The 26622-nt window shown below is 33.2% G+C and overlaps 2 protein-coding genes across 5 annotated transcripts in view; one reads left to right on the top strand and one right to left on the bottom strand.

The window, feature by feature from the left end:
• LOC142338438 (uncharacterized) overlaps positions 1-24841 on the bottom strand; it is an 85480-nt gene extending 60639 nt beyond the window's left edge. Inside the window, exons 1-2 of one of the 4 annotated variants that reach the window (XM_075388200.1) lie at positions 24708-24841; positions 24185-24298 (exon numbers count right to left, since the gene is read on the bottom strand). In XM_075388200.1, the coding sequence (XP_075244315.1) occupies positions 24185-24246 (62 nt within the window). In that variant the 5' untranslated portion in view covers positions 24247-24298; positions 24708-24841. The remainder of the gene's footprint in view (positions 1-24184; positions 24299-24707) is intronic. The other 3 variants (XM_075388201.1, XM_075388202.1, XM_075388203.1) reach the window with 3 other exon arrangements.
• The window catches only part of LOC142337685 (retinoic acid receptor gamma-like), a 497928-nt gene that overhangs the window by 221155 nt on the left and 250151 nt on the right, over positions 1-26622 (top strand). The gene's annotated exons all lie outside the window — the stretch shown is intronic.

Raw genomic sequence — 26622 nt, 5'->3', positions numbered from 1 at the left:
ATTAAAGCTAAAAGTAAGATTGTGGCAGTGGTAGTCTTAGATTGTTGCAGTATTCCTTGAGCTGCGTAATTACTAAACTTTGGTTCATATTTCCATATTTTGTTTTTTTTTTAATTTGTCTGGATTCTCAGTGAAGCTAACTTGATAGGAAACAAGACCAAAAACATGGTTTGTTTTGCCCAGATCCTAACAAGCTACATGGCAGGAAAATATCCAGATCTTTTTATGGGCACTAGGAATACAAAGTGTCGGAGTAATAAAGTCAGATGAAGCGCGATGTGGCGATATTAAAAAAAACACTGAATTTCCAATGAGTATAAATAGGTCAAAAAGCCTAAAAATAACACAAATGGCAGTATAAAGATATAACATAAATTATAAGTAACAGATAAAAGATTTTCTTCTCTAGGTAGAAGAAACAAATTCTAAGCTCCCATATGAGAATACAAACTCAAAAAGGAAGCGTTAGTTAAATTTGAAAGTTTTCCAAGAAACATTGCCGACAATGTTTCCCATTGGGACTTCTGAAATTGTTGGAAAAAGTAGTTTTTGAAAACTTTTCTAACCCGCCTGTTTGACTCATTCCCTTTTATGTTTTTTTCAAGACAATTATTAAATGATAAACCTCTTCGGATGATACTTTTGTCCAGCCATGATGTTTTTGACCTCTCTTCAAAAAAAAATAGTTTTCGTTCTTGAATGTCTGTAAAACGTATAAGTTGGCAAGCTAAGTCCTGTTTTTCTCGGGACGGCAGGCTTCTTAAATGTCAAGAGTTGATTGACATACAGTGCTGTTCTGTATTCAAGCAATTGTTTAATTGGCAGATAAGACGTGTCCTGAGGGTTCCCTTTATAATGATACCTCTAGAACTGTCTTATGGTTGTCTCAAGAATATGGTGTACTCTTAAGGCTTACCTGACTAACTAAAGTTCTATATCTCTAGTCTGTTACTCTTCTATCTGAGCTTCAGTAGACAGTGCACGGGCCCCAATGCTAAAGTCTAACGTATATCTCAATACAAAACAAGAGCGGAGTAGAGAGAGAGAAATATACTTTATTATTATATCAGGTGGTTAACTGGTACTGACTAAATAACTTTCTCTTCTGTCTAGAGGTGTAAATGGGTAAACATCTAAGGAAAGAAAGGAAAAGATATTATTCCCTTTTTATCCAATCAGGGAAGAGTATTTTCAGTCTTTATTTATTTAAATAATAAAGTCTTTCAAATAGTCTTTTCTGGAAGTCATATTTGACTCCATCTTTCCGGGGTTTCGAGTTTTTGAAAGTCTCTTGTACAATCTAATAAGTCAATTTCTCTTTATTCTCTCTGAATGATTTTCTTTCTTTTTTGAATGTGTTGTTTGAGATCGGTTCGTCTGTAAGTCGGTTCCCAGTCACAGGTTGCCCAAGGAGCAAGGATTGAACATCAACAACCACAAAAGTATCTATTCCATTACCACGTCCAGTGGGTGAAGATCCTTTCGGGTAGGTCCGGTGTTGAAGCTTGGAGGCGATCCTGATGTCCAGTGACTTGACTTACCTGACTTACCTGAATTGGTTTGTTGTTAGGTGTTAGATGTTAAAAAAGTTTTTCTCTATTGTAACCTTTGTTAGGTTTTAATATTTTGTTATACCTAGTATCCCTTCCGGTTGGAAAGAAAATAGAAATTTATATGTTCTGTGTTAAGTATATTTTGTTATATGTTTTTATGGAAGTCGATGGATCAATTGAGGGTAGTTCTTGTTAGGTCAACACAAGGTGTGTGACATGATCTAGAAATGGTTAGTGACATGTGAATGTATAGCCATTTTGGATTAGTTCAAATCTGTTTATCGAAGATGAACATGTATTAAGGATATTATTTCTTCGCGAAACCAGAAGTTATTCTGATGCAATCAATTCTCACGAATTGTATTGTCATACTTCTACAATTTGTGTTATGTTATATATTTTGTAAAAGATTTAGAGATCTCGCTTATTGTTTGTTATTATGGGTAGGCACAAAAATGTCAATTGCCTGATCCTCATTAATGGTTACTTCATCAATTTAGTGAATTGATTGATGTCTCTGTCTGCGCGCTTATATCCAATAATCCAAAAGACTCTTTCAGTATTTGGAGTACTTACAATGTTAGTTGTTACTAGGTAAAGGTGGGGCTGTTAGTTGTTACTATAGCTTAAGGATTTAATGTAGTTTATCCATATATACATGTGTTTTATTCTGTGTTAAATGGATGCATGTTTTACATATATTTGGTCATCGGTTGATTTATATTGACATTTATATTTTTACATGTGAAAATTTTGAAGTCAAAATATTTTATGTTTTGATCTATGTTGGAAGTTGATTTATTGTTACAGTCTGTTTGGAAAAGTCTATAAAACTTTGTTATGTCATTATGATTTCAAATTGGTATTATAGTTTGTATGTTGTGCGAACAAATCGGTTTCTCTGAGAATCTAAGTTGAGTTTTGTTAAAATGTCATGTCAATGACTCAAGGTCTGAAAGTTATTATTACATGTTGTACATAGAGTGAATATGTCTGTTTATATGACTCATTGTTTGTCCATTTACACTTGGTTTACATTGCAAGTGTACATTATTTGTTCTAATTTCCGTCAGTTCTGTGTCCTATTTCAAGTTGTTATTTATTTATTTACAAAATTGCATATAACTAACTATGGAAAAATCTTTGCATATATACATGTACATTTTAGAAATTAGGTAAGAGTTATAAAGAGTAAAAAATTATTTTTTGTTTTTAGACTTTATTGAACAGAGAAAATATTTAATAATCGTTACAATTATTTTTGTGATTGATAGTTGTGTAAATAGAAGATACTACTATAGATTGCTAGTTGGGAGTATGTTTATCGAGATACAGATATAAATATAAGTGTTTACAAAATATTTGAATACAAAATATTGGACGGATACAAATACATTCATCATAAAGGGGTGAATTTCGGGTATCGGAAAACATAAATAATCATATATGCACTGATTAATTTCATGGTTATTTATTGTTACTTGTCGAAATTATTAAAAGTTGTTACTTGTTACTATGATAACATTGTTATAATTTCTCCGTCTGTTTCGGATAGTTTGTCCGTTCCTTATAATGGCGGTATTCCTTTACAAAGTTGTCGTCTTTCGATAGGAAATATGCAAGTAAGTTCGTTAGATCTTTAATGGGATGTCTGTAATGGATGCTTTCACTGTATTGCATAGTTCGTGCTCAAGTTCTGTTTTAGTCCGTTCATTATTGAAATTTATTCTATTTGTGAAAGCGCGGTTGGTTACGCTTCCTTCGAAGTGATAGACATGGTATTCCTCGCAAGGTTCTAAAGCTTCGAGCGGTACCATGAGAGGCCGCTCAGGTGCATCTTTCGGTTGGAAGATGTAATAATTTTTGATTGGGTCAAAGTTTCTAAGTGTGCCCAATGTATATTCCCATTTCAAACGATATCCGTAATTTAGGAAATAAGGTGATGTGAGTTGATCGTTTATGTGTATATAACTTCTGGATGTAATATTGCTTTTGTCACGTAGAAATGTATAATATATAAGGTTGTGGATTAGTTTAGTTTCATGTACTCTGTAGTTATTGTTCTGTACATCTTTTGGTGTAGGATGCAGAAAATTGAAACTAAGTTGAAAAATCTGATGATCGTAAATACTGTATGCAGATAAGTCTTGGGATGCTTTTGCTATAAGTAGATCGAAATGACATGTGACTGGAATTTTAAACTCGTAGTCATAATCATATAAAAATTTTTCAGTTAAGCTGGAAAACTGTTTGAGTTTCGGGTACATAGTTTGGTGGAGTTTGTCTCTCCCCATGTTTTTTGTACTACGCTTAACTGTATTTGTATTTTCTGGTGGCAGAGGTGGGAAATATTCTGACACACGATCTTTAAGGTTATGAAGAGGTGCCATGAAAAAGTTATATTCGCGTGAATCGAATGGCATGTTTGCCCAATTTCTGTATGATAATAATGGATTTTAATTGCTGCTGTGTGGGCTATTTAATGTTCTAGGATCTTTGTCCTGAAACCAAATTGTTTCCATAACTGTTGTTGTTTGTGTTTGCTCATTTGTTGATTGATGGAAAAATGATTTACTACTAGTTGATCTCGGTGTTACCGCGTATTGGAATCTTAAATTGTGCGGTCTACTATTAGCTGTAAACAATCGTTGTTGAGCATAAGTTTGTGTTCTCTGGTGTTCTCTAATATAATCAGATGGTGGTGGCGTTCGCACTGGGGGTGGGTAGTTTGGAAGTGGAGGTGATGTAAATGATTCCGTCGTTGAACGGTTTTGATCGTTAACTAATCTGCTATGTTCATAGCTATGTATAGTTGTGCTTGTTCCTTGTTCATTAGTGTTTCTGTTAGTGTTAAAGAATTGCAAATTCCGTCTGTCCTCGTTTTGTTTTAACTTGTAAAATTTATTTTTAATTTTACGTGCAATCTCTTGTGGAGTTTGAGTATTCTCTGGAATGTTGTCCAAATGTACTCGCATTGTTGTTACTGTTTCAGAAATGTTCCCCATTTGATCGTCTGTTTGAGTTCCACAGTCCGAGGCGTTATCTCTTACTGTGCCAGGACTCGATCTTGCTGATCCTGAACTCAGTTCTCCTTCTTCAACTTCGTAGCTGAAGGGTGAATCGGATTTGTATGGCGATTCGTAGTCCATGCCTGTTGCCATTGTGCTAAAACTCATAGATTATTACTATTGGAATAACATATAGTGACAAATGTTGTTTTGACTGTTATAGAAACTGTTTGTAGTTTGATATGTTATAAACTCTATCGTTAGTGGTTACATTGTATTGTCATTTTTACTGTAGGTCTCTTGTGTTTTGTTATGAATATACAATTTTATGAATACACAATTTTCGATGAGTTAATAGTAGTGGAGGGTATACTGTTAGATGTTCTTGAATTTATGTTTGGTGTTAAATTTCGTAGGTATCAGCCGAATGAGTGTCAGAATATGTGACTTCATTTGTGTGTGGCTGATCATTTTGGAGAATGTCTAAGCTGTGACTGCGGTTATGCATTTTGTTAGCCGTTAATTTTAGTTGTTCAAAATCAATTGGTGGAGGGTTTTGTATATCGAGTAGTTTCGATGTAGGTATTAAGTGTCTTTGTTCGCTATTTGTTAATGAAGGATTTGGGATTTCATACGGTTTTGGTTGATTAAATGGTATTGGTGTTTCACATGGATGGTTGTGGAATAAATTATTATGTTGTTCAACTTTTGGTGCACTAGGGATAGGTGCTGATAAACTGTTTCCGATGCATTGATATGCCGGGGGTGGTGTCATTAGTTGTGGTGATATGGTTTGTAGTTTGTTCTCTTTTATTGTTTCTAATGGTTCTTTTTTAAATGGTTCTGGTTTATACTTTCTTTCTGGTAATGGTGGTTTCTGTGTCTTTTTTGTTGATTCTAAAGTTCGTAATTGTAGTCCATTCTCTGTTCTACGGATTGTAGTGTTATAATGTTTATAATTTGTATCAACGTAAATTTCTGTTGGTAGCTCATTGTTATTATGATTTGATGTTGTTACTTCTGTTGAATGTCTACGAAAGTTAGGTCTATTTTTTCCCGTTTTATTATTTAAGTTTCCAAAATGTGAATTGTTATCGTCACTGTCGTTATGAATATTTTATTCTTGTATTTGTGCTACTAGTTGTGTAAATGTTGTAAAATATTCCAAATATTCCGGTTAGTAGTATTTTTGTTATACTTGCTTGTTTTCCGATTGCTTTATGAATAGCAAAAGCGTTATAGAATTTAATAATAAGATTTGTTATGAATAGTATCATGCTAATCATAGCGTAAATAATAGCCATTTTCTCTAATATGTACCATGGCCAACCAAAGATGGTTAGAATTTGGTCTTTTAGCCATGCGCCGTCAAAAATTTCTTTCCAGTTTACGCTTGGTTGATCTATCTGAAAGTTATATCCATTGATATTCAAATCTCGTAGCCATTTTAGTGATTGTTCATAATTTTTTTATGTTTGTATTAAACCTAATTGTTCGAGTTCTAAGAGTTTTAGTGCATTAGCTGACTGTGTGTCTTGTAGTGGTTTTTCACGGTCTCTCATGTATTCATGTAATAAGTCTCTTTTTCGTTCTTGTACTAGTTGTTCTTTACTGTAGATTCCGCTTTCTATTAGACTTGCCTTACTAAACATATTGTCTAATACTATTTCTTCAGGTGATATAGTGTTTAGTATTGTTTCAACTTTAACTGGATACGGTGTTAATCTGTATCGAGATGCTCCCTCAGTATCTATAGATATGAGTTGATCAAATTACTATGTGAATATGGTACCTTTTTTGCCCAAAGGTATGTTTGGCGTGTTAGTTGATGTACATATTGTACTCTGTTTTTGTATAGAATTGGTATTTTATCATAACATTCACGTGTTTGTGGTACATAAAGCGGTGATGATTTCTTTGCACGTTTGTACATTTTCATAACGTTTACTCCTTCTTGTTTGACAAATATCGATCGGTCTCCTGTAAGGATGTATCCTAGAAGTGGTGTGTTCTTTTGTACTTGTGTTAGTGTTAACTGTCGTAGATTTCAATTTTGTTCGCAAATCTGTGAGTAAAATTCTATTGCTTGTAAACTGATTCTAGAGTATATGTTACTCATATATAAGTCCATTTTTATATTTAAATGTGTGTTTTCGTTTACAAAACCGTAATAAAATTGGTTGTTATCTTCATCTTTGCAGCGTGTGTGTGTTGAGATGATTTGTTTCGGTGTTATTTTTATGAATTTTTCATCATCGAATTTATCTTTCTTTCTTGTTACTTTTTGTCCTGTATGCATATCAAAGCCATATTCATATATTATGTAAATATCATCGTATTCTGTTTTATGTAGGGGTTGTAGTGATCCGCATTCGTGTTCAACTATTGGATATATTTCAAATCGTGTTGCTATTGAGGCTGTTTTATTTAATCTTATTTTCTCTTGTATATCTGGTTTTTGTACTGTTGTCCATTCTGCGTTTGTTTCTATCCAGTATCGGTCTTGGTATATTACCATGTATGCATCAAATCTAATTAGTTCAAATAATTGACAATGTGTTTGGGGTTCCCAAACAATTGTTGCTTTTGTAAAAGGTGTCGGTTGACACTCTCCTTTGCGGAGATCGCATGGTAGTTTTGTTCCCATGTATGAGATTTCTTCCGTATCAAGATTTAGTATGAGTGATACTTCTCTGATTTCTAATGTCCAATCTAGTATGTCTATTCTATTTTGTTTTCTTACTCCGGTTAAACAGTTTGATTGTGCGTTTTTTATTGCGGAGGGTATCCATGTTGGGTTTGTGTAATCATACACTATCCTTCCATATGGTGGTACCATAGGAGTATCTAAGTGAAATTGTATTTCACCTTGTAGGTCTTCAATTTTCTTTTGTAATGGTGGATTAGCTATGTAATTGAATGATATGTTGTATCTTGTTGGTTTATATTCTGTATTTTTCAGTAAGTTAATTCTGGCGAGTTCGTTACGAACTTCGTCTGGGTCTAATATTTTTGTTCTTTGTGCATCTGATACATAATAGCTAGGTCTGTTTGCTCTAATGTAGTGTGTGTGTTGTGAACACCATTCTACTCGTTCTTTAATTGTTCCTGCAACTGCGTATGCTTTAATTTCTACTGCTTGTGCTTTTGATAATAGTTGAACTTCTGTTTTTGTCATGTCTAAATCTAGTGGTTTAAATTTGCATGTGCTAATTTTGTTCAGTTCGTAGTATTTTACGTTTGTTATTTCTTCTGCATCGCAATCGTAATGTTCAATAAAAATATCTTGAGGTCCAATTGCTGAGCCGTTTATGTTTTGTCCTGTTAATTCTACGTAGTCTTCTTTTGTCTAACGTTTTTGTCTTTTGTTGTTTAATTGGAATTTTTCTAGAATACTGTTTGTGAGATGTTCTCTATAGAAATTCCAATTTCTTGTCCATTTAGCGATAGCTATGTTCCACATTTCTTCATAGTTGGAACTGTTTTTAAAATTCTCTAATTCTGTGATGTTATAAATGTCTTGGATTGAGTTTGAGTCTGCTGTTAGTTCTGTTTGATTGTCAGATACTTGTTTCATAAGTTTGTTGAAGTTTTCTCGTTCTATTGTATTTGATGTATGTATTTTTATTTTGTTTTTATTTTTGATGTTTTTGATATGTTTCTCCATTCTTTCGCTGATGCGGTCTTTAATATGTTCTTTCAGTTTGTTTTGTATCTTATATTGTGATTGTATTTGTGTGTCTATTTTCATATAAATAAATATTATTATTATTATTAATATTAGTATTATGGATTTTAATTGAAACGGCATGTATACGATAATCCTGTATGAGGATTGTAAAATGTTGCAAAACCTAAAGTTTGTTTAGTATATCTATCAAACTTATAGACAAAGTCAACACAAATGAACGGTGCTGGTGTCGTTGTTGTTACTATGGAGGGTGTTGTTGCATGAAATGGATGATTGAATATTGTAACCTATTTGATCGTTGTATTAAACTTTAGTTCTGGAGATGGTGTTGCTAGAACTTCAAGTGCTGTATTTCATTGGCGATGTGTTAGATTTAAGGTATTTGTAAGTCTATTTCTTGACCAGTTTGTGAGGGTATCTCCAAGATTAGTTGGTCCGTATAATGGTGGAGGTGGATTCCAGGTCTTATGATCTAATGGAAAAAGATATGTATGATCATTAGTTCTACTTAAAGTAGGTGGATTTGGATTTAGTACTGGTGTTGCTCGGGTTCTACCTAGATGACTTGATGCTAGTCTTAATTCTGGTATAAATGATGCTGGTGAGAGTGTTGTATTTCGTGGTGGTTGTAAGGAGTTTGTTATTTCTATTCGTGGTACGCTTATTGATGTGTTCGAGGATGACGATTGGTGTGATCTATTTGGTGTAGTGTTCGTACTTATCGTTTGTTGCGGTGAAGTTGCTGACCAAAGTGAGCTATGTGGTGAATGTGTTGATTTTACACGTTAATGGTCTTGTACAAAGTTGAAATCCTGTCTTTGTTGAAATGTGGGTGGTAAGAAAGGATTTGCTCTTAATTCAGATGATGTAGGTGTTGGTATAGTATTAACACTTGAGTGATCGTTTGGTGAACTGATATTAATATTATGGAGTGTTGGTGTTCGGGTTGGTGTTCCGGTTGGTGTTCCGGTTCGACTTGGTGGTTCTGACTGTCCGGCTTCTATAGGTCTTATTATATTTGATTCTATATCAGTAGAATCGTATGAGACTAATGTAGAGTCCTGTGTGGGAAATGAGAGTGATGCTCTACGTCTGCCTCTTAATAGATGTCTAGTTTCTGTTCTCTCACGCCGTACTGTATACGGATTTTCGTTTCCTGGGTCTGTATCGTCTACTTCAGGCGATGTTGGTATATTTTTTAGATCTGTTACTTCGTTATGATGTGGTTGTTCTTGAGTACTGTTACGATTACTATTATTATTTGATGACGCAATTTTTGCTGATTTTTAATTTTAAGCTCCGGAACCAGGTCCGTGTGGTGGGATCTGCATATATGGGGGTGTTAATATCAGTACTGGTATTAATTCTTGTTCTGGTTGGTGTATTTGTGCTCCTATATTTGATATCCAAATTTCGTTATGTTCTATTCTTAAGTTTAACTGGTATATTACAACGTTTCCGTAAAATGGTGATTCTTCAGGGAATCCAATTTGTAGATAGAATTTTTGTGAATGTAATGTGTGATATATAGATTCTTCTATGTCGGGGTTTGGATCAATTTTTATGGGTTTACAAAGTATTCTATTAAATATATAACTATTGCAATTTTAATAAATTTAAATATTTCAAGTTCTACTATATCTATGTTTGTTTTACATGTATGGTATATATCAGGATGTATTTCGTGCATTGAATTATTGTACTGGTGGGCTTGCATATACTACTCTGCGATTTCTAATTACTTCATGTATTCTTACAATCGCTAAATACGTGGATATTACTACTATGCAAGGTACTAAGAATATAGTAAGAAATAATATTATTTTATTTAATATTAAATAGTGTTACTAATGTTTCTGAGAAGTCAATTGTTGAAACGTATAAACGAGTGTTGTTATTTGGAAAAGATTTTTAATGCTGCACTGGAAAATGTCAGTTATTTTCTTGTGTAACTGACACTTAACGGTGTCGCACTAATTGTATTAAATTTAAATTCACTGGTAAACTACAATAACAATAATCGGTATCATATTATCTGTTAGGCTTTTAGTTTATCGTCTACAAGTTCAATAGCGTTTTTTTACAAACTACTATGAAAACTGTGTTTAGTTTGTTAACATCAACACATTTATCCGTGTTTATTTGTTGTTCCAGTGTTTGGAATTCTGTAATAGTTTCGTTACAGAGCGTTATGTCTTTCAACAATTCAAAATGTTTTTCTCCCCAAAAGAGTTTTACTTCTTGTCCGGTTTCTGTTATTCCTTCAATTAAGGATAAACAATCTTTAGTTGAAATTTTACAATCAGTGGTTGTAACACTGTCGTTATCAAAATTTATATGACTATTTAAAGGAAAATTAAGTTGAACAAAATTGTCTCTTTGTACTTGTATTTTTATACAAAGCTGGTTTCTGTTTAAAGAGTGCATAAACTCTGATGCTGCTAACATTGGTGGTTTTTCATCACAGTGATGTGTATAGTGGTGAATTAACCTTTCTGAAATGAAATTAAAGTAATTCAGTTTACCTGGTATGTTGGATTGTTTTGCAATTGAGCGTCGTTGATAAACTTGTATTATGAAAGCTGAAATTGAGAAATAGTTTATTTTCTCTTTCTAAAGTGATGTCAGGTGTTTATTACAAAATAGAAACAAGGAAAGAAATATGTTGAGATTTTGAGATAGAAAATTTTTGAATTTTGAGTTTACAATTTCGGTTTTTCAGCTTAGCTGAAATTTTTCAAAATTTTTCAAATTTTTTAAGTTAGTTTGGCAGTTGTGGATTGTACGATGCAAAATCAGAATTGTGATTTTTACTTTCTCGTTTCTGGTTCTCTACAATGTTTCTGACATTTACATATCTTCGGTTTTTCATATTTGGGTTTTTAAGTTGTCAATTTTAATAATTACTAGGTCTAATTAGAATGTTAGTTGCCTATTTCTTGAATTGGATTTACTTCTGACATTTTCCAGAACTTTTGTTCTCAAGATGTTGTTTTCTTGTGTAATTAGTGTATTGGTATGAAGTTTATTATGTTTGATGGTAGTTGACGTGTTTCCATCATGGTATGTTATGGTAATTAGTCTGATGTTGGTGCCAACTTTGTTGTTGTCTTTTGTTCTGAAGTAGGTTCTTTGATCATTGGTATGGCTCGTGGCGTCAGTTTGTACCAAGGAATTTTGTGCAAAAATGTCCAATTACTAAAATGGTATGATTGCTAATTGGATACAATGTTGCAGTCTTCTGCAGTTTTGCAACTCGGCAATGTTAATTGTTAGTTGGTACAAATGGTACAAAATGCTTTGTTTGAGAAGCATTGACGTAATTCAAATGTTCTTTCAACTACTAATGATCTTGGTAAGATCAGTTCTGTTAATGACCATCTTGTTTATGAAGTTGGTAAATGTTAATTGGTATGACATTTACGTTTTGTTACTAATTGCGTCTTCAAATAGACAGTAAGTCTACTAGAAGGCTTAGTTTGCTTATACAAGGAGACAATAAGTCTTTGTTAACGTGTTTTATCATCCTGTCATCTTCATAGAGGATGGTGCCATTTTGTTCATCTCTTCCTGCTAATTGGGTCCTTGTTGGTTTTTAGTGATTATCACTAATGAGTTACTGTTCGAGTTATCTCTAATTAGGTGAGCTAATGATGTATATGACGTTATTTGTATGACGTTAGTTGTTAACGTCCACTTTTCAATAACGTCCGTATTTTCACTAATGAGTTGTATGACGTCCGTATTTGGTATGACGTGTATATGTTTGACGTATATTGTTCTGTTCTGTGCAAAAAGGTGCACAGCGGATCAACCGTTCATAGTATCGAAGGTCTATTAGCTGAATGTTTATGTTTAAGTTCAAGTTCTATTGGCCGAATGTCTGATGGCCGAATGTATAATTATTGGTGTAGGACGTGTATGTTAAGAATTTGAATGGATGTCTTGTCCATTTATGTGAATATATGAATTCAAAGATAACGTGTATGAAAGTAAACGTGTATTTTAGATCCTGTTGCTGGAGATTGCTGGATGTGCTTTATTGCGTGTTATTACGGAGATTGTTTTTACGGAGATTGTTATACGGAGATTGTTATACTGAGATTGTTTCTGTTTCTATCTCATTACATTTTGAACAGAAGTTATTCCTTTGTTCTGGTGAACATATTCGTCCAATCGATACGTTACTCTATTTTTAGATGTGTTTCTTTTATTAGTTGGTACTCATTATTTTTAGCTTCCTTTTCTATTACTAGTATTACCATTTATCCTGTTATTAATTATTTGTTGTTATTTTTACTCTTTCCCGTTAGTTTATTAATCATCGTTGTTGTTTGTTATTTCTAAATTTTCCTTTTTTATATTTTTACTGTTTCTTTTTTATTTTTATTAATGTTCGTGAATGCTGGCATCTTCAAAATATCTATTCCATTCCGTGAGGTGGATAGATCCTCGATCATTTTTAGAAAAGATAAAAATTATTTGTTCTTTGATTGTTTGTTATTTGGATATTTGTTGTTTGTTTATTGTTTACTGTTAATATCAATTATCTCTATACGTCTATTCCAGTTCTAAGCTTGTAAACACCAAAAAAAATATACCTTTTGTGTTTTGAATTTTATGTTTTTGAATTTTGTTTATATGAGAAATTACCCTTTGTGACAATCCTAGTTTAGGTTTCAAGGGCTACTATCAAAACCTATTTGTGTTAGAATATCCAGCATGGATATGTTTTATTTGTTATTTGTTGTTTGAATCTTTGTTATTTGTTTTTATCGATGACAATGGTTGCTGTTGTCAATTACTACTTGTGGGACGTTTGCCAAGCTGGGTGAGCGTTTGCCAACTGGGTGGGCGTTTGTCAACTGATGGTTTGTCAGAGGATGGAAGATGTATTCTTAAAATGTATTCATAACATATTTTTAAACTTCCAGTGTCCTTAAACAGTTAGATCCACTTTATGTTTTTATATTTTGTTGATTTATATAGGTTATCCACTAAAAGGTGTTAAAATATTTGGTGATGGTTGTTCCCAAAGATATTTATGGAATGTTAATATCGGAATTGTTATTTCATAACTGGTTCGTAAATTATGATGATATATTTCGGGGTATGATCCAATGTGTCGTAGTTGGTTAGTGGTTAGTTGAATAATAGCACCTTTTAGTACTATTGTTTTTATTCTGTTCATGTGTATTCATGTTTATTGTTTGTAATATTTTCCTGTATGAATTTAGATGTATTTATCGTTTCTTTTCTAATATATTTGGTTCTGCACACAAGGTTCGGGTTAGGTATGTGTGCCCGTAGAAATACTGAATGTACATAGGAATGTACATATAGATAGTTATATGGTTATAATTTGATAGATTTTCGGATTATTCATAGATTATATTTTGAATATTCTAGGAAGATGTTTGTTGAAAATTGATATATTAGGTAATATTGGAACATTAAACGGTTACGGGATCTGTTTAGTAGTTTTACTAATGATGGCTGTATGTACGGATTATCATGAAATGACTTTTGGTATAGTTGGTCAAGTGAAATGAATATTTTATAATGTTAGAAATTTTCGAGTATGTGTGTAATATTATACGTGTTAGTGAGAGTATTAAAGTTGAATTAATTTTTCATTAAAAATCTGTCAATGTCAATTGTTGCAAATACAATGAATAGCGTTGTATTGATACGGGTTATTAATATTAGTATTAATTTGATTATTGTTATTATTATAAATATTATGTATTATTGTTCTTTAATTATGATGTTAATAGTATTTTCTTCTTACGAAGATTGTAGTTATGAGTTTGTTGAATTTCATCTTGTGCTATGTGTTTTTTGTGTGATGTTTGTATAGTAGGTTGTTTTAATATTGGAATTTCGTTCGTTAGTAAGTAGTTTTGTAATTCTAGTTTAATATGTCTTTCTTTCGGGTAATACGGTACTATGTGATTTCTGTGTATTGTTATATATTCTTTATTGTTATCTTTTAATATGTATGTTGTTTCTGTAGGTTTATCGATGATAAGATATGGTACTGTTTTTAGTGGTAGTAGTTTTTTAGATACGCCGTCAATTTGTTGATGATTTGTTACTAATACGAAAGTATTTTTCTCAAGTGGTTTTGCTGTACGAAATCGGAGGTTCATCTCATCTGTTAACTTTTTGCGGTTTTGAAGTATTTTTGTTATTGTACGATAAGTATCATTATAATGTTTTTCTTTATCAAGGAACCATTTAGCGAATGTTCCTTTTTGCAATTTTGCTAATTTTGGATGGCTGAATTGTTTTTCCAAATGAGTATGTGCTGGTTGTGTGTTGCATGCACTTTTTTTCGTTGGGTTGCAATTTCCCATTTCGTCTGTTGTTGTTCCAAGTTTTATTTTTGTTGGTTTTCTTGGCTTTTGGTTGAAAACGACTTCATATGGTGACATACCCAATCGTGTTTGGTATTGGGTATTATATGCATATGGGAAGAACTTTGCCTTCCTTGACCAATTTTGGTATTTCTCGTCTAATAATGTTCTGATAAATTGTCCGATTATTCTGTTTGTTCCTTCTACTAATCCGTTTGTCCAAGGTGCATATGTTGTACTTGGTTTAAACTTGATTTCAAAGTAGTTACATAAATGTGTTAATTCTGTGTTAAGGTATTCTGATCCGTTATCGGAACGAATTTCTTCTGGTAGTCCGAATTTCATAAACCAATGTTAAAATAATGCTGTAAATGCATAATGTGCATTATTTTCGGGTGCACACATAATTGTTACATAGTGTGAAAATGCATCTACTATTACAAAGATAAAAATTATTTCCTTCTGATGATGGGTGGATGGGTCCTTTTGTATCTATCATGATCATTTCATTAAAATATGATTCTGTTGGTGCTAATTGTTCTTTTTTACTTTTTGTTTTTGTGTTTGCAAATACTTTTTTTGTTTGACATTGTATGCAATCTGCTATTAGGATTTTTATCCAGGTTGTTAAGTTTGGAAAATAATATTTCTCCATTATGTTTCTTTTTGTTTTTTCAAGTCCTGTATGACCAACTGTGTCTGTGCAATGATTTTCGTAGAAGACATATAGTAGTAATGTTAATGGTAAGCATATTCTTTGGATTGTGCTTTTGTGAATCCTAATGATGATTTTAATTATTCCAGTTTTTTCATCAATTACTATTGATTTAAACTTTCTATAATATGCAAAGAGTCCTTTCTTTCCGCGTATGTCCATTGTTACTGAATGTGGTTTATTGTTATGTTTTTTCCACATTTTTACTTTGTGAAGTACTGGATCTATGATTTGTGTTTCTCTTATGAGATCTTCTGTTATTTTCGTTTTTTCATCATAGAAAATGTCTGTTATTTTTGCGTTATCGTAATTATGTTCTTCTTTAACATTGTTAATGAGTCTAAGATAGTCATCGTCATGGTGAACCGTGTATGGTCCTTTTTGTTTTTTTTTCGATAATCATGTCGTCTTTTTCTACAATTGGTGATTTCCAGTTTTTTGTTTTTGGTTTGTATTTCGGTATTAAACTTGTTTTAGTCTCTGTGTTATACTTCTCGTATAAGATTGGGTGATATTCGTTTTTATCAATGTTGATTTCGAAATAGTTGTTATGTATGTTAGCTAAAACTGGATAGTGTTGTTTTTTCTTTACTGACTTCATCTGTGTTGTTACATATGCTGTATTTGCATTCGAGGATATTTGCAAATGGTGTTTTTGCAAAAAAGAATTTTATGTTTTCCGGTATTTCTACTGTAATGTCTCGTGTTTTAGTAAAATGTTCTTCATCTATTGTTCTACTAAGAAGATCGGGTAGGGCTAGGTTTTTCCCTTCTGTCCAAATAATGTGTAAATATGGAAATTTCATTAGTATAAGTTGAAATCTGTAAACTCTGTGATTCGGTTTATTCTTTTGTGTAAATAGATAAATTATTGGTTTGTGGTCTGTAAATAGAATAGTTGGATGATTTGAGCCCGTTAGTAGGAATTCATATTCCGTTAGGGCGAATATGATCGCAGAGCATTCTCTAATTAATGTAGATAGTCGCATCTCAATTGGTGTGAAAAGTCTAGAGTTTGCTGATATTAATCTCATTTTCTTTTCAGTTGGGTGCTGTTGTAATAATGGTGCTCCAATGCCTGTGTGGGATGCATCTGTTATGATGTAAAATGGTTTTTTAGTGTCTGGCATTGTTAATTCGAGTTTATGTGTTATTGATCTTTTTATTTGTTCAAAAATTCTTTGATGTTCTTTTGTCCATTTAAAGTCGTTCTCTTTGTGTAAGAGATTATATAATGGTTGTAGTATTGGTTGCATACCATATACGTATTTCGCTAGGAAATTTATTGTTCCAAGGTATCGCTGTAAAGCTTTCATACTCGTTGGTGGTTCCAGTTTTTGGAATCCATCGATCCGTGATGTAAGTGGTTTCACTTTTTTATCTTCAATTATATGTCCTAAGAATTTTACTTTCTTTAACATAAAATATGTTTTGTCGGGTGCTGCTTTTAGGTTTTCTTTAAGTAGTATTTTGTGATATTCTATCAATGTTTCGAACATTTGTTCATATGAATTTGTTTGAATAAATATGTCATCTACGTATGTAATGACTGTTCCTTTTCTAATTAATGTGTTAAGAAAATGTGTTAATATTGATGCAAATGCTGCTGGTCCGATTGATATTCCGTAGAATAATCGTTTAAAACAGTATTGTTCATTTCCGATTGTAAAATGTGTATATCGCATTGATTCTTCGTCTAATGGTATTTGGTTATATGCGCTATTTAGATCTGCTGTGAATATTGTACCATTAATCCTTGTTAGGGCTACATCAACTGGTTCGATTGGCCAGTTACATTTGGATTCATCTATCATGCTGTTCAAGTATCTTGCATCTAGCACGATTTTTAGAGATTCACCTTTTCGTAGTATTATTACTGGATTTGTGAATGTCTTTCCTGTTGATAATTGTTTTTTGTTAACGGGTGCAATGATGTCGTATTTTTTTAAATATGTCTAATAGTTTTTGTATTCTTTCCCGAAGGTGTATCGGTACTTTGCTTATTCTTTGTTTTTTGAAAATTGCATCTTTTTTCATCGGTAGGTTCAATTTTACTTTTGTTTTTCCGACGTCAAATTTTGTTGTTGCTTATACTTGTTTGTAATGCAATATGATTGTTACTACTTTTTCGAACTCTTCTTGTGTTAAGTGTGAATGTTGAAAATCAAACATTTGTATAAATTCTTTTTCTTGTTCTGAATATTTGTTAATATTAAATTTGCATTTAAAGTTTGGTTTTCTTTCAAATGTTGCTACTTGTTCAATTGTTTCGTTTTCTTGTATGTTGAGTATTTCATTAATATCGTGTTCACTTTCGTATGTTAGATGACACAATGCTGTGAATAAATCAATTGAATTTAATTGATATATTTCGTTATCTTGTTTTTTAAATGTGATGTTTCTATTCATGAAACCAATTAACCCTGTATTTATGGTTATTCTATGTCTATTTTTGTTAACTAGTAAAATGTCTATGAAGTACTCTTCATCTGCTGTGAAGTCTTTTATATCTGTAAAAGATATATTGTGATATTTGTTTATCGGTTCAAAGTAGAAATGTGATTTATTTATTGTTTTTTCATTTGATTTTTTCATCTGCTTAAATATAGGTATTGGAAATGTTATGCTTTTATTTTGGTTCTGTTCATTATAAATTGTTTCTCTGTTAAATATTGGATATAATCGAGAATAATACGGGTATCCTTTTGTACTATTCATATAGAATATAATATCGTTATCTAAGATTGTGTTTGTATTTAAGGTTAGTCTATTTGTGTTTACATTTATCGTTTCAATGTATTCTTTGAAGAAAGGTGTGCCTAGGATGTTATGATTGCATTGAGTTACATAAAAATGAATGTAAAAATTGTTCTGAGGTTTGTTTCTGTTATTCGAGATTCTATCTGGTGTTAGAGGTAATTTGACTGTTCCGTATGTTTCTATTGTGGTGTTGTTCGCTGCAGTTAATGTTTTGTTTGCTTTTTCTAGTTGTATTTCTGGGTTATTATATTTTATCTCATTCCAAGTATCTTCATTGAGTAAATTAATGTTGCTCCTGAATCCAGTAGAAAATCAATTTCTAAAATTGGTTTTTGTTTAGTGAAATCTTGTTCAAATTTATTATACTGGAACATCGGTAAGATCCATGTTGGGTTACTTTCTAATGTATTTATTAATGTATTGCATGTATCTTCGTTTGCGTTATAGAATTTATCTAGTATCTCTTAATCTTGGTCTGATGACCCTGATGTGTATTCGCATTCATCAATTCCTGGTGGGTCATCGTTTTGTTTTTCTGATTCAATGTTATTTATTCTGTTTTTGTTATTATTATTGTTGTATTTATTTCCTTCATTTCGTCGTTCTTTAGAGTAATTCCTTTGATTTTGTTCTCCTTGTGAAGAATTTCTCCTGTCGTCTCTGTAATTATTGTTTGAGTAATTTCTATTGTTACTACTTGAACGTTGTCTAAATCTGTCGTTTCTGTTTGGATCTCTGCTGGTATATCTTTGTCTGTTATTGTTATTACAGATGTTATTATTTCTGTTATAATGTGATTGTTGTCTTGAGTTGTTTCTGTCTGTAAATCTTGAACTTGATCTACTATTGTATCTATTATAATTGTTATTTCTTTTGTAGCTGTTTCCTCTGCTTCTACTGTAATTGTTTCTGTTATAACTTGTACTTCTGTTATTGTAATTGTGTGACTTCCGGTATCCTTGATAATTCCTATTATCTCTAGAATTTTCGTTGTTATTATAATTGTTCCTTGATTGTGATCTGTATGGGTTCGGCTTCGTGAATTGTTATATATAGGTGACGTTGGTGGTAATTGTCTTCCGTTAATGTTATTTGAATCAATTTTTCTGTTTGGTAAATTTTGATTATTTCTCATATGACCATAGAATGATCTTTCTTTTGGTCGTGGTATGCTTTCTCAACGTGGTCTTTTAAAGCATCTACCTTTAGTATGTCCGTGTGAGCTGCAATAGCTACAAAACAATGCAAATTTTTGTCTACCTTTAAAATTCTTTTTGTCATATGTATTATTAATTCCGTTAAGGACGTTACATATTGTTCCTTCAAATTGTTCTAGGTCGTTTTAGTTAAGTTCGTTGATATTGTTACAGGCTATATTCATTTGTTTCAGATCGTCATTGATATGACTTGTACTCTGATTAACTTCATATAATCATTTGTGATTATTTGTTATAGTTCTTGTGAGGTCCATCTGGTCTATTTTTTCTACCAATGCTTTGAATGGCATTTCTGGTTCTCTTGGCGTTTGTTCATGATTCGCATGCTTTTTTAATGCTGCTGTTTTTAGTTCGTTATCCAAACATCTAATAAATGTTTGGTTCATTACGCTATTTCTGTAATCTTCTGTGTACAGTGAATATGCAGTTTTTACGAGAGTTTCTATTCTCAGTGCTAATGATCTTAGTGATTCGTTTGTGTGTTTTTGTTGTAATATTATTTTTGCTTGTTGTTTTGTCTTTTCAGACTCAAACATATCTGAAAATTCTTTGCAAAATGTTTCCCAATCTATTTTTGTTTCACTCGAAAGTGTTGAATACCATTTTTGTGCAGGTCCTTGTAGGGTATGTTGTATTAAAGCTGCTCTTTTTACTTTCCATTGATGATGTCCAGGTTTGTTTACTGGTTCTATTCCACTGCTAAATATCATAGCTGCAACTATACTGTTTAAGTATTCTTCAACAGTACATGCTGGGTCTGTACCATCGAAAGGTCTTATTGTTGTGGGTACTGAGCCACTGCTGATGCTTTGTTCTATTTGAGGTTCTTCGTTTATACTCATTGATGTCAATTGTTTATAAAAGGGTAGAAGAGGTTCTACTACGGTTGTTTCTCTTTCTTCTGTTGTGATAGAGTTGGTTCTTCTATTCCGATTTTCTTGTAGTCGATTGTGTTGTCTATTATTATTTTGTATATTTTCGTTCGCAATATTGTCTATATTCCTGTTAGTGAATAATTGTTCATTTTCTGTTCTGAGGTTTGTTTGTCTATTTATGTTTTCCAGAGTTTTATCAAGTCTGTCGAATACCATTTCTAGTGCTTCTTATTGTCTTTTTTCCATTCTTCTATTCATTTGTTGATATTTCATTTCTAGATTATCTATTAGTTTATTTGTGTGGTTTGTTACTGTAGCTGTTATTTCATTTTTTAGTTCCATATAATTATTTGTTTGTTGTCCCCAATATTGTTCGTGATACTCTTGGTTATCATTTAGGGAACTAATATATAAATATATATATATATATATATATATATATATATATATATATATATATATATATATATATATATATATATTGTTTCTATTATCTCTCATTGGGTATTTCCGTCGAGCATTTTGGTTCATTGATGGTGGTAATTGATTTTCAAATCTTATCTCTCTTTCTTCGGAATCTGAGATATCTATGTCTTCGTCTATATATTGTTGATTTCCAAATAAATTTGATGTTAATTGTTTATCAGGTTTTAGTGTTGATTTTTGTTTTAGTTGTAAGCTATTATTTGTTTGAATGTCTTTAGGTGTTGATGTCGATGTTAGACTTCTTGATAAGTTAAATGAAGAAGATCCTGTCTGACTTTGATCCGTGATTTTTACATGACTTTGTAATCCTTCGATGAAGTTTATGCTATCGGAGCATATTTTTAATGTGCTTTCAAAATGTTTTGGATAGTGTTCGCTATTCCAAATGTTTTGGAGTTCGTCACATAAATGACTAATTTCCTCCGGAAATGTTTCTCCGAATTGAACTCGTTTTTCATTAATGTGTTCGAAGTTGTCTAGCCAAAATGGGAATGTAAATTCAGATACTATTTTTATTATAACTAATGTTGTTGTTTTCAAATCTGGTTTTAATTCAATTATTTTTGTTAGCCAATTGTTATAATTTTTTATGTCTGATCTTAATTTATCGTTCACTGACTGTATTTGTTGACGATGTTCGTTTAGGTATCCGGCTGTATTCCTTAATGTTTCGTACGTTGTCGATGTTACTGCTGTCAATTTTGTTTTATCTTGTAATTCCTAATGTCTTTTCAAGAATATTTTAAGCATATCCGATAGTGATGTTTCATTTTGGAAATTAAAAAATATCTTCTTATTTCCTTTTTCACCTGTTAGTGTGAATGTGTAATGTTTGTTATATTGATCTCTATCCAGTAGTATGACTGGTAGATAATGTACTAAATGGTTTCTATGTATATTAATCTGTTGTATATGTTTTGTTTCTTTGAAGAGGTTATTCTTCAACTTTGTTATTATTCTGTATATAATTTCACGGTTTTCTTGTGGACAATCGTTAGCAATTGTAAATGGTATTAAGAAATTGTTACTACTTGTTTGTTCATTGTAGTTGTAAGCCACTTTAATGTTCTTTTTTCTTTATATGCGTTATGTTTACCAACAATACTTTTGTTATTTATTCGATATTTTTTGTTTGTTTACCCAATTTAGTTCAGCACTGGTCGCACCAGATAAGACGTGTCCTGAAGGTTCCCTTTATAAAGATACCTCTAGAACTGTCTTATGGTTGTCTCAAGAATATGGTGTACTCTTAAGGCTTACCTGACTAACTAAAGTTCTATATCTCTAGTCTGTTACTCTTCTATCTGAGCTTCAGTAGACAGTGCACGGGCCCCAATGCTAAAGTCTAACGTATATCTCAATACAAAACAAGAGCGGAGTAGAGAGAGAGAAATATACTCTATTATTATATCAGGTGGTTAACTGGTACTGACTAAATAACTTTCTCTTCTGTCTAGAGGGGTAAATGGGTAAACATCTAAAGGAAAGAAAGGAAAAGATATTATTCCCTTTTTATCCAATCAGGGAAGAGTATTTTCAGTCTTTATTTATTTAAATAATAAAGTCTTTCAAATAGTCTTTTCTGGAAGTCATATTTGACTCCACAGTATATAATTTAAGAAGCTAATTTATATACTGCCAATAAGAAGCTAAATTATCTTTGCATATACCTAATCAGGTTCATAAAAAATCTTTAGGTTAACAGCATGCGCAGATATCAGTTGCTACCCTCATTGATTAAAGTAAACCCGTAAAATGCAACTTTTTACTGCAAGGCAAAATTTTGCACCCTTTAATTTACGAACGAAGTATTAAATTTTTAGCGCAAATAACACTAACTTGTTATTAAAATTGACAAAAATGGTTACATCCCCCTAGAATGGTTGATCCCCCTAGATAAAATGGTTGATCCCCCTAGACTAGTAGTTTCGCATTCATATGAAATTGAGATAATATGCTATGTCAACTCAGCAAGGCACAGCAATCTGAAGTTTTCTGGACTCCATCTAAGTTTAACGAAAAAACATAATTGTCTCAAAATGATATATCTTTTTTATAACGTTTGTCCAAGTATGATTGAGTTGACACTTGTTTGCGGCAGCAAAGATCGGAACAAAACTTTGATTGGCGATATCTTTTTTCTTGTGAAACTTGGATGGAGTTCATCAGCATTACAATGTGTATCTGCTTAATTAACATAGAATATCTCAATTTCACATGTAAACAACGGAATTTTTTTTGGTGATCAACAGTGTAACTTTGGATTTGATTACAAGCTTATTGTCTTTGCATCTAACTTCTAAAATTGAACTTTTATTCTGTAAAACTAGGGGATGTTAATAATTTTGACCTTCTGTATACGTAGTGGACTGTCTGTTTCTGCGGAGCATTTTCCGTACGTTGGTTTAATACTTGCTGATCAAAAGACGAGTTCGAGATTAACATATATTCTGAATGTCAGAGGTAAATTTGAGGCAATTTTACTGGAACTTAAAACAATTCAAAAACAGCTTAACTTTTACATCGTTTTTATTCTACACTAATTGTCTTGTCTGCAGGCTTAATTCATTTAAAGTTGAGATGAAATCATCATTTTTTCACTTTCTCGCTCTGCCAGAGTCTTGCAAGATAGCAATTTTTCTGCTAGAATCTTTCAAGATAATCATTTCTGTGTCAGAATCCTCTGATATATCCACCTCTTTGCACAATATCCTACAAGATGAATTGATTAAGGCGAGTAAATCTGACAGCAAGAGATTTGCGCGAAAACTCTTCTAAAGTCCTTTAGAGCCAAAATCACATTTTTTGGGCAATGGCAAGAAAACTTAAGCGTAAGGAGCTGAATTAACTGAAGGGAAGCTGTTTAAGATGCAAAGACTAACATAACATAATTTTTTCATCAGGGTAATCTAGACGTGTAGATTTGTAAATCCTGATAAAGTTGAAGGAAAAAAGTTTTTAATAGTTATTATTGTGTTAACAGTTCTCAAAGGCAGATTTCAATTTGTTTTCTTCGGATAAATCGTATTTCCAGATTTAATATCTAACTAAATTTATTATTTTTCTTAAGAAACACGCAACGGTTTCTTAAGTAAATTTTTGCGCAAAAGAAATGTGTTGCATGAATGAAAGCCACTAACAGGACAGCTCGACCGGAACGAACTTGCAAGAATCTCGCAAGATAACCATTTTTCTGGCAGATCTTGCAAGATAACCGTTTTTCTGCCAGGCCTTGCAAGATAACCATTTTTTTTGCCAGATCTTCCAAGATAGGCAGTTTTTGGAAGATTCTGGCAGAATCTTGCAAGATAACCATCTGGTCTGGACTGGGGGAGTTATAGTAACACTCGTTGACAAAAGAAAACGCACAAAATGCAACTTTACGTTGTGAACACCTGTTTTTGAATTCAATTTTAGTCAGCATAACTTTCATTGTTTGTTAAAATTTTTATATCAATCCATGGATAATCACCAGAAAATTGATATACGTAAATTTGAAAAAAATGACAATCTTTCTTACATTAAGAGTGCAGATAAAAGTTGACCAATTTTCCGTAGGAAGCATAATATTGAGCCCATCATGAAGTCTGTTCAAGATGCATGAAGTTGTTGAGTTGGGAATGCAAATTCAAATCTTTTCCGTTTGCGCCCCCAGTACGTTATGCTCCCCCAGTTATAGAGCAAGTGTCATTACATGGTAAATCATTATGTAAAAGTATAGCACGTGCGTCTGGGGCATGCAAATAATATGTGCCCACTAACCTGGGGGGGGGCACAAACGGAAAAGATCCAAACGTTCAAAGTTGCCTATTACTGCGAAAATTAAATGATTAAATTAAAGAAAAATTCGGATCTATTCTGTTTCGCCCCACCCCCAGTGTTTTTTGTTACCCCCAGTTACAAATTCTATGTTGTTATATACCACGTTACTATGTAAGAAAATAGCACGAGCGTCTGGGGGTCATAAAAAATTTATGCTCACTAAGCTGGGGGGCCGAAACAGAATAGATCCAAAAATTCTGTCAGTCCTGAACAGTGGTTACCGTCACTTTAGTTTGCTATTTAGTGTCCTTTTATTGCGCTGTGCTCCCCGTGCTGCTTTGCTGTATAAACTTTATCCAGTCATGCGAGGAAAGCTCTTGTTGGAAGTTTTAGTTGTCGTGAATATAAGTTGTAACTAAGAAACTGTTTCTTCACGATCCCCTCCCCCCTCCTCTCCCCCATTATGTTAGGCTTCTCCCAGTTTCATAGAACGCGCCATGACATCTTGTTTAGAGCGTGCCAATATGGCACGTGCTCTTGGGGGATGCAATCAATATGCACCCATTCAACTAAGGGCGGGGGCACAAACAGGAAAGCTCCATGGTTCGATTTGATCAATGGTTTAATCATACACAGTGAAACGTTTCCCAAATTTCCTGCCAGGAGAAAACCGGGAATCTTACAAATTCCCAAAAATCTGTTGATAAATGCATGAAAATTAGTGGAACGCTTTGCGTCTGTCCCATTACAGCCAAACACTCAAAAACGCAAGTATATTACTGATGGGTCTTTCCCATTATAGCCCCCCCCCCCAGCTTAGTGGTCAGATAACCTAGCCCCCCTTTCATGGTAATTATAACATAATTGGGGATTATAATTTCATGGGGGCTATACAAAGAGAAAGACCCTCACTGATTATGGTATTTTTACACCAATTTTGCAACTTTTGGGGACATGATCCTGCCTCTTTCTAGCCCTGTTAAGTTGGAGGGTTGGTGACAATGGGAATGATGATTATAAACTCCCCAATTTATAGTCGCAAGTCATGACAAGCTTTAAAGTCGGACCCTTCCTTTTTGTGCCCCCCCCTCCCGCCAGCTTAGTGGGCGCATATTATTTGCAACCGCCAGATGCACGTGCCATATTTTTATAGAATGATTTACTATGTAATGGCACGTGCTCTGTAACTGGGGGTTCATAATGTACTGGAGGGGGGGGGGGGGGCACAAACGGAAAATATCCTTTCAGTCTTACCCAACTAAGATTTGGGGGGGGGGGGGGTCAAAGTGGGAGAGAGCCTAAAAAAGTTTGATGAGGGAGGAACCCGGGTCGAATGTCCTCTCTAAAATCCTCCAATTTTGATGTAAGAGTGGGGGGTAATTTGTCTAAGGGGGGTAAATTGATGTAAGAGTGTGGGGGTAATTTGTTCAGAGGGGGTAAAATGATGTAAGAATTGGGCTGCAATGGGAGGACTTTTGAGGAATTACCCCCCCCCCCCCTGACTGAAATTGTCATGTAAGAGTGAGCTGCAATGGGCTGCAATGGGAGGACTTTTCAGGAATTACCCCCCTGACTGAAATTGCCATGTAAGAGTGGGCTGCAATGGGCTGCAACGGGAGGACTTTTCAGGAGTTACACCCCTGACTGAAATTGCCATGTCAAGAGTAGGCTGCAATGGGAGGACTTTTCAGGAATTACCCCTCTCCATCCTGATTGAAATTCAGAGGGGGTAAAATGATGTAAGAGTTGCGCTGGCAAGGGGTGTAAAATGGTGTAAGAGTGAGGGGGTAATTTGTTCAGAGGGGGTAAAATTATGCAAGAGTCGGGCTGCCAAGGGGGTAAATTAGTGTAAAAGTGAGGGGTTAATTTGTCCAGAGGGGGTAAAATGAGCTAAGAGTTGAGCTGCCAGGGCGGGTAAAATGGTGTAAGATTGAAGGGGTAATCTGTTCAGAGGGGGTAAAATAATGTAAGAGTTGGGCTGCCAAGGGGGGTAAAATGTTGTAAGAGTGAGGGGGTAATTTGTCCAGAGGGGTAAAATGAGGTAAGAGTTGGGCTGTCAAGAGAGTTAAAATAGCGTAAGAGTGAGGGGGTAATTTGTCCAGAGGGGGTAAAATGATGTAAGAGTTGGGCTGCCAAGGTGGGTATATTGGTGTAAAAGTGAGGGGTTAATTTGTCCAGAGGGGGTAAAATGAGCTA

This window comes from Convolutriloba macropyga, chromosome 4 (genome assembly GCF_964194025.1).
Source record: "Convolutriloba macropyga chromosome 4, txConMacr16.3, whole genome shotgun sequence".
Lineage (NCBI taxonomy): Eukaryota > Metazoa > Xenacoelomorpha > Acoela > Convolutidae > Convolutriloba > Convolutriloba macropyga.
The sequence above is the reverse complement of the archived record's forward strand: the minus strand, read 5'-3'. Positions and strand labels throughout refer to the sequence as shown.